This window comes from Chelmon rostratus, chromosome 9 (genome assembly GCF_017976325.1).
Source record: "Chelmon rostratus isolate fCheRos1 chromosome 9, fCheRos1.pri, whole genome shotgun sequence".
NCBI lineage: Eukaryota > Metazoa > Chordata > Actinopteri > Chaetodontiformes > Chaetodontidae > Chelmon > Chelmon rostratus.
In genome coordinates, this window is record NC_055666.1 from 8,099,125 (window position 1) to 8,108,068 (window position 8,944).

An 8,944-nucleotide genomic window follows, 5' to 3' on the forward strand; every position below is an offset into this window, starting at 1 on the left:
GAGCAGCCAGCCACTCACAGCTGTTTGTTTTGATTTACTCGAGCTAGCGTACATTCGTCACTGCAGCGAGGCGAGAGGCTTCACTGATGTTTACTTCCGCATTTGTTTAACATCAGCTAAGAAGAAGGGCAGTTTCGCATTTGCCTTGGTGTCAAAACGGCAGTCTTGTAATCTTTTAACATTTTTTTTCCTTCGGGAGTGAATCTGTAATTGTTCAGGTAAGAAAGACTTTGTAAACATCCTATAAAACGTTTAAAAATGTTCGCTCATGTTACGCATGCGCAGCATAGTGACGTTAAGAAGTACGAAATTCACAAAATTTAAGCTTTTTTAAGCTGTTTTGTGTTTAATAACGAACCTATTTGTTGATTATAAACAAATATCATAATTTTAGACGGATGGATGCATGTGCAATATGATTTGTCGTCCCTTCTGGATAAATACATAGATTCGCTAAAAACCATTGCGGGGCTCATACATACGTGGCTAAACCATTACATGTGAACGATCTTGACGTATCTTTATCTTTGAATACAGTAGCAACTTCAGTCCACCTTTCACCGTCGTCACACAGTCACGATTTTGCATGGCGTGCTCGCGCCTCCTACGTCACGGCTGCTGGAGAAGTGGACGGGCGCGCGTGTCCAAAGCAGACAAGTTCCATCCAGGCTAAAAATAGTTTGTACCCGGTATCGGTAGGTTGTGGTACACGTCTAGTGACGTCATTTGTGCTTTTTTAGTGAAGGAGTAAATTGACCTTTTCTGCTGAACCACTCGCTGTTTGCCTTAACGCTTTCAGTCATTTCTCTCACTTGATTTCTGATGCATCAACGAGTATGGAACATCTGTAAACGGTTTTTGTTGGGTTCTGCATGGAGAGAATGACAGTCGGGACGGGTTTGTGATCTGACGGGAACATAGAGGGGTTTAGGCTAGTTGTTGTCGAAGAGATGGGATAGAAAGCTTGAAAATGCAGCACGAGGAATAACAGGATCATCGGTTGTTCAGAAGAAAAAAAAAGATTTCCGGTGTGTGCGTTCACCGGCCAGCCGAAGGGGGCTGGGGTTGTGGGGATTAACGGCTGGGTCAGGGGGAGGGAGCAGCACGGATGACTCATGCTGTATCTGCTGATAGTCTGTCCGGACACAGCACCAAATAAAATGATGTGTGCTTGACAGTAAAGAAGTGAATGAGAAGTGTTTAAGAAATGTCCCCCCAAAGTAGCCGATGAGCGCATCCGGCGGTTTAACGGCAATTTAACAGTTTAACAGTCGAGCTTGTCTGCCTGGGGTTGGAGCTAGCTCCATAACCTTAACACAGAAGTCCTGGCCTTAACACCAGTACAGCCATGGGCTAACATTTGGGATTTTAGTCCATTTTAATACCCACTTATACGACAAACACAGCAGGGCAGGTACACTATAAAGTGCTTCCTCATCCAGCCGGTTTAATAATGAGTTTAGACAGCCATTCATTCAGTACAAGGCCCAGACTTTAATGGTTCCTCCTCAAAATTTAGCTCTTGAACCTCTATTTTTAAGGAGGCACATATTAGAACTATATTACACCTGTTAACGCCCTACGCGCCACCACCACAACACACTACTCCACCGTCATTGTTGTGACCGTAGACGGCTGTACACACGCACGCACGCACACACACGCGCGCGCGCACACTCCCCAGTCATAACTGAATGACGGCAGGTCGCTATGGAAACTGCGTTACGCTCCGGGCGGCCGGAGGAGAAAACAAGAGCGCGAGGACTCATTTCAGTCCTCATTTCAGCACCACGCGAGCTCCTGGACAGCGCCCGGATGAACTCGCGCACAGATTCTAGCCTCGTATGCCTTGTAAGGGACAGAGCAGCGTCAGCACCGAGCATAGCCGGAGTAGGTAGCGACTTTAAAAGAAAAACAAACCCACGTACAAGAGACACAAGACTCTCCGGACCTGAAGCTCGGTGGATACTCAAGGTTTAATTCCGCTGACAAGGAGCCAGTCGCTCCCTCAAATGCCACAGCAACAGGTAAGAACCTTCAGCTCTTTTTGTGCGGCTGCATGGAGCAGACGCGCTGGTGTCTAACGTGTTTTTAATCCTGGCACAGAGAAGAGCATCTGCCCTTTACCCTGACAGGCACTTAATTGCGGTTAATTACCCTCACCTGGTATCTCAGGAGTAAGTAAGTGCGTGATTAGGCGATTAGAGCGAAGACCAGCAGGGCACAGTGAAATTCGGCAGGGCTCTGGATCAGTTCCAGGAAATGTTAAGTAGTGATGGGCTGTGAAGCAGTACAGAAGATAAACTGTCACCTTTAGTTAGTGGGAAACAACTCTAATGATTTTTTTCTTTCATTGTCAGGGCAAGTTTGGCAGTAACATTTTTAAGATCCTATACTCTGTATATTCTATACATAATATCTGACCAGTAGACACTGAAATTACATTTTGTAGGGTAATTCAACAAATAGTGAGTTGTTTAACTGCAATTCATGGAATCATAATTGTTTCAGTAAGTGGAAGAGAAAGAGGATATTTTAGATATATAGAAGACCTCTGTATAATTAAATTATATTCCTGGACACATAGGGCTGCTGTGGGTTTTATGAAGAGTTTTCTACCCACAGGACAGAATTCTTTTATTTGATTTTATGTGTTTTATACTGGAGTGGCAAACTGAGTTTACAGAGCGTTATTGTTTGTGTGTGGTTTGGGTTTTGCCCAGTGTATATGAGACCCTGTGGTTTGCTGGGTTTTCAGTGGCCATAGATTATGTGTGAGCTGAGCCGATACGCCTGGATGAGTCACTCAGGCTGCAAGTTTGCAGAAAAGCGCGAAAAGGGAGGGGGGGGGGGGATACAGGGGCTAGCTGGAAAACAGTCCCGCAGTGCCGCTCTGCTCTTCAACACATTGTTTCATTGTCTATATGATCCGTGTCAACGTGTGGAACTGTATTTATCACCTATGGATGTATGATTGCTCTTTTTTTGCACTTGAAGCTCACCTTGTGAAAGTGGGCTCAGACAGATGTCTCATCCACAGCGTTTTTTTTTTCTGAGCATTGTGTTCTCAAACTCAACTTCTTTGTCTTCTGGTGAGCATACTCAGTTCTTTCTGAATGAGCAGCGAGGTTACCTTTTATAGCTTTACAGATGCTATGGAGTAAAGCGTTCTTTAGATTTCGTTGAAATGTGAATTGGAAGATTTATAAACACTCCCTATAATAGATTGTTTGTGGCTGTTACAGACTGTAGCCCTCTGATGTCTGACAAACGGCTCACAGAAAGCATCCCATTACTGCTCATTAGTATCCCAATGTTTACCCTGCTAGTATTGACAAATCATAGCAATCAGCAGCATTCAGCTGTAGCACTGAGTGACATCTATTGATTAAAGCAAACAATGGTTCATAATGGGCTGCTATGAACCACAGTTACACACTCAAACATGAGCACTCGCTCCCTGAAACACTTTTATACGCACCCACAATCACACACTCAATCACATAGCAGAGACTCTTCTGACAGACTTGGTTAGGCAAATGCTGTTTGGTTTATTGAAAAATATGTCTAGTTTGTAGACATTGATTGATGGAGCCTGGATGCAGAGGCTGCTGTGTGTGTAGCTGCCAAGAGGATTAAACATGTGAAAGCCAAACAAAAATAATTGGCTGATATTAAATCCCGCTTTGTTCCAATTTGTGTTACAGTTTACAAAAGTGTTATATAAAAGCCTGTGTGCACTCACATGAATGTGCGTGGGAGTCATTGTTTGTAATGTATACACATCATGTGCTGCACACACGGACACAAAAACAGATGTGTGTCTTTAATTAGTGACGTTGGTGTGATTAATGCAGTCTGCTGGTGATGACTCATTCATCTTAACCCTTGCTCCTCTGGTGGAAACAAGCAATAAACAAAGATTAAGTCTACCTTTAAATGTTATTATTATTATTGTTACACATCATACATTTACACAATAATTGAGTATAAGTACTTTTTTGTTTTCAAAAGAGCTGAACCAGATGTTGTATCTGACTGAGGTTGGAGTGTAAATAAAGGGACTAATTGATGTGAGTTTGGGTGGTGAGTGTGTTTCCGATTCTGTGATTCCAGTCAAATATGTCCTCTTAATTTGTTGTGATCTGGTTGATTGAGTGGAAGAATATTTATGCAAAGCACATCTATGTGGATCGCTCCATGTGTCAGCTTGTCAACACAGCAGTTACATTAGCATTGTGGAGAATCTGTCAGCCAAGCTGTGACTTGCAGACAGCAGGCCGGCAGGGAGTGTGCATATGACTGTGAGTGAGTGCTAAGTGTGTGTGTGTGTGTGTGAGAGAGAGAGAGAGAGAGAGAGAGAGAGAGAGAGAGAGAGAGAGAGAGAGAGAGAGAGAGAGAGAGAGAGTTATAAACATAGCACATATTGTTGGGGAGTTATAATGAACTCTCATTGTCATCCTCCATCTCTCCTTTCAGGGCAACAGCATGACTGAAACCAAATCCAGTCAGCGGTTCCACAGCCTGAACGCTGAGCAGGTGGAGGTTCTCCATCAGGTTTTGTCAGAGGTGGTTCCAATCCACGGCCGAGGGAACTTTCCCACGTTGGAGCTGCGTCCTCGAGACATCATCATAGCTGTGCGGGCCAGGCTGCAGAAGCAGGGAATCACCGTAAGAGATGTTCGTCTGAATGGCTCCACGGCTAGCCACGTCCTCGTCCGAGACAACGGAACAAGCTACAAGGACCTGGACATCATCTTTGGAGTGGAGCTGCCCAGTCAGGAGGAGTTCCAGGTATGATTACTGTACAGCTTTGGATAGGAAAAGGAAGCAGGTCAATGTAATAAGAGTTAAAAGAGAGAAAAGTGGGGCTCAATCCCCTCTGTCTGAATCTCTAATATCTCAAGGCTGTTGTAGTATTTATTATAGTATGTATTTATTTTTTGAGATGCTATGTTGATTATAATGTTATTGTAGTCCTACCCATAATTTAATTTCAGGACGTTATACTATGAGGCTGAATCAGTAGTATTGATATTAATATTCTTAATTGTATTACAGAGAAAACGAAACCACAAGAGCATCACAACATTCTGTTCAAAGATGCAAGCAATATTACACTTAGATTGCAGTCATTAGTTTTAGCTGTCACATTGTTGACCTCTTCTCCTCCCAGGTGATCAAGGAGTCAGTGCTGGGCTGCTTGCTGGACTGCCTGCCTGCTGGGGTCAACAGGGAGCGTATCAGCAGTGCTACAATGAAGGAGGCCTACGTCCAGAAAATGGTCAAGGTCTTTAATGAGCATGACCGCTGGAGCCTCATCTCACTCTCAAACAACAGTGGCAAAAACCTGGAGCTCAAATTTGTGAGCGTGCTGAGGCGACAGTTTGAGTTCAGCGTCGACTCCTTCCAGATCATTCTGGATCGTCTCTTGGAGTCCTACATGCAGCAAGAATCACAGCACAAAAATAATACTGTTGATCTTAAGGAGCAGCCAGCAGAGAATCAGAATAAAGACTCTCCCTCTCTGCTCAAACAGGCCACTGCTGCAGAAACAGAGAAGAGTGCTGCTACAGATGTTTCCAGTGAAGAGGGGGCCCAGGTCAGCCAGACACAACAGAGAGATGAGGTGCATGAGATGGAGTCCCAGACAGAACTCTCACACCAAACTGAACACTCAAACCAGACAAAACTGGACGAAGTTGAAAAAGATGACGATGAGAAAACACCTGCAGAGTTGAACGAAGTGTCAGAACACTTTGATGAGACACACTTCTCTGACCAGACATCTCTAGACCTTTCGTCAGTAAAGAAACAAACGTCTGAGGAAGCCGAACCGCCAACTCAGATTGAGCTCAGACACGAGCCAGAGCTCTCAGACGAAACCAACAGCTCAACGAAGGTAGAACAGTCAGAGCAAACCCAGCCCCGTGATGGCCAGCAACCAGCACACTCAAATCACAAAGAACCCTCTGCCCAGAGAGAACAATCTGACCACACAAAGCCCCCCGATGAACAGAACGAACTCACAGAGCAGATGGGACACTCCGAGCCGCCAAAAACCTCAAACAAATCCCAGACGGAGTCTCTGAACCTGGCAGAAGAACGGCACAGTGCAGATAAGTGTTTCAGTGAGGATCAGAGAAGTGATGAGGAAGATAACACACAACATGTGTCTGCTCCAGACTCCAGCACATCTTCACATGCACAGATAGAGACACACTTAGCAGATGAAAGAGAAGTAGAAACAGAGACGGGAGAGCAGGCAGAGAAGGAAAATGACACGGAAATAAGTGAAGTGACAGAAGAGGTTGCATCAGAAGCAAAAAACATAGAAGACACACAGGGTATCGATTGTTCCAGCTCCAGCTCTTCCATATCTCTGACGCTTCACAACACACAGCCTGCTGGCACACAGGATGCACCGGAGATTCACAGCACACTACACAAAGATCACTCAGATAAAACACTGAACACACTTGATACCGTCAGCCCTCCAGATTCTCAGGATATTTTACCTGCACCACCCAGCCTTGTTTCCGACAAAAAGACCTCCTCTTCTCCCTCTTGTAAGGCCTCAGATAGACTGTCTCACATGGTGGTGCTCAAACACTCCTCTCCCAAGCCCCCCCGGAGGATGTGCAGGAAGGTTACCCCCAATCATTACCCCGGTCCAGTTTCTGAAAGCGAACCTGTCATAGCACCCTGTCCAGATCCAAACCCCTGCCCCAGCACTGAACATGAGATAGCCTTTAACCCAAAGCCAACAGCTCCCAGTTCAGACCCTGGAAGTGCTCCATCAACCAGTGTCCCTACTATAACAACCCCTGGGCCTGAACCCAACCCTTCCAGTAACCTAGCTTCGAACCTAGACCTTACCTCAGCTCCCGATCCAGCCCCTGATATAATCTCCCCCTCTGCTGCAGATCCCGTGTCTGTTATACCTCAAGAGCCATCATCCCCTCAGCTCGTCACAGAGAGTTCATGTGAGACAAGGATTCAGACCCTAAAAGAGACACCGCTTACCCATGTGGCTATCGATGAGCAAAGCCAGTCCTCCGCCAGAGAAACTGTCCCTGCACCCAAACAATCAGAGCATCTCGACTCAGTGGACGTGTTAGTTTCACACACTGATACGTCCAGCTCACACACCCAAGAACCTGCACATACCTCAGAGGTTGAGCTCAGTGATGAAGATGAAAACAGAGAACTAGGGACCAAAAACACAGACTTGAATCAGCCAAACAGCAGCCCACAAGAGACCACGCTTAGTTCACCCTCCCCTTCCCACTGTGTCACCCCTCCTGTTTCCTGTCTCACCCCTCCCGTCCTCAGTCTTTCTCCTCCCTGCTTCACTCCCTCGCCACCCAGCCTCAGTCCTCCCCCATGTCTGACCCCTCCGTCTCACTGCCTCCCATCTCCGATGCTCGGCACCGTCAGCCCTGCCACCAGCTTTAGCTCTCCGCCCCTGAGTTTCAGCCCTACCTCATCCTGCCTCAGCTCATCTCCTTACCTGACGCCGCCTATGCTTAGCCTCAGCCCTCCTCCGCTCTGTCTTAGCCCCCCATCCCCCTGCCTCAGCCCTCCCCTCCTCTGCCTCACTCCGCCGGTGGAGTCAGAGGACCTTGTACCTCAGGTATCTTCAGACATGGAGCCTTTGATACTGAACACAGACAGCGAGGAACAGATTAAAGAGTCCTCCCCTCAGCCAGGAATTCCTCTCCTACAGTTGGAGGATAAAAAAGAAGAAGATTATATCTCATCGTTGCCTCGGGTTGCAGAGCCTGTTTCTTTTCCAATCACAATCCCGAGCTCCACCTCACATGTGCTGCCTCCATCTCAGTCTGCAGGCCCAGGAGATTCTGCCCCTCCGAAAGCCAACGAGGCATCCAGCTCTGTGCCTGAGAACAAAGACGTCCCCGAGGCAAACGCAGACATGCCTGAACAGAGCAACGGTCCTCAGGCATGTGGCTCAGTCCCTGCTGTCGAGGTCCTGGCAGAGAGCATGTATGGTGACTTTGAGGCAGCCATGGACCACCTGCGCTACCGCCTGATCGCTACCAGGAACCCAGAGGAGATTCGAGGTGGTGGCTTGTTGAAATACAGCAACCTGTTGGTCAGGGACTACCGACCGGCCAGCGAGACTCAGATAAAGACCCTGGAGCGCTACATGTGCTCCCGCTTTTTCATCGATTTCCCTGACGTGCAGGAGCAGCAGAGGAAGATCCTGTCCTACTTGAAGAACCACTTTATCGGCGAGGAGAGAAGCAAGTACCAGTACCTGATGACGCTGCGTCGTGTGGTAGACGACAGCACAGTGTGTCTGATGGGACACGAGAGGCGTCAGACACTGAACATGATCACAGTGCTGGCACTGAAGGTTCTAGGAGAGCAAAACATTATCCCCAACACAGACCACGTGACCTGCTTCTACCAGCCCGCCCCATACCTTGCCGAGCACAGTGCCCCCTATTTAGCAGAACCCAGCTACTGCAGCTACTATATACCCCAAGGGGGATCAACTCTGCTTTACCAGCCGTACCCCTTACACCTCCACACGCAGACTGGACTAGTCTAAAACACACACAAACACATACGTAATTACACAAAACACACAGTGGAGCAAGGGTGCTTGCCGTGAAGAAAGAGCTGGAGAATGGAAATATAATCCAGGGATAAACTGTTTGGTCTATAATAGACCTATGGGGGTGGGGTTGAGTGGGTTTTTACAGTAAACTCCCAGAGTACTCTGTAACGTTCTAACATGATTATATTTAATTATCTGGGCTTTGTGGGGAAAATAATAATTCTTCCGATATTGTTAAAATTCCAGAAAATGCTGTATGCATTGCATGAGTCATAGCCCTTTGGTCTCCCTAGGAAACCAACTGTGCTGACATTCACACACACACACACACACACACATTAAACACACTTCCAGGTT

General features: G+C 46.8%; 1 protein-coding gene across 1 annotated transcript; it reads left to right on the plus strand.

Annotated features, from left to right (window-relative positions):
* Positions 1-4,473: 4,473 nt before the first annotated feature.
* Positions 4,474-8,578, plus strand: LOC121612018 (terminal nucleotidyltransferase 5C; the record flags this gene model as incomplete). Its single annotated transcript, XM_041944763.1, has 3 exons — positions 4,474-4,794; positions 5,177-5,476; positions 7,991-8,578. Coding segments are annotated over 3 exons (1,209 nt in total), but the record flags the coding sequence as incomplete, so codon positions are not given.
* Positions 8,579-8,944: the final 366 nt, after the last annotated feature.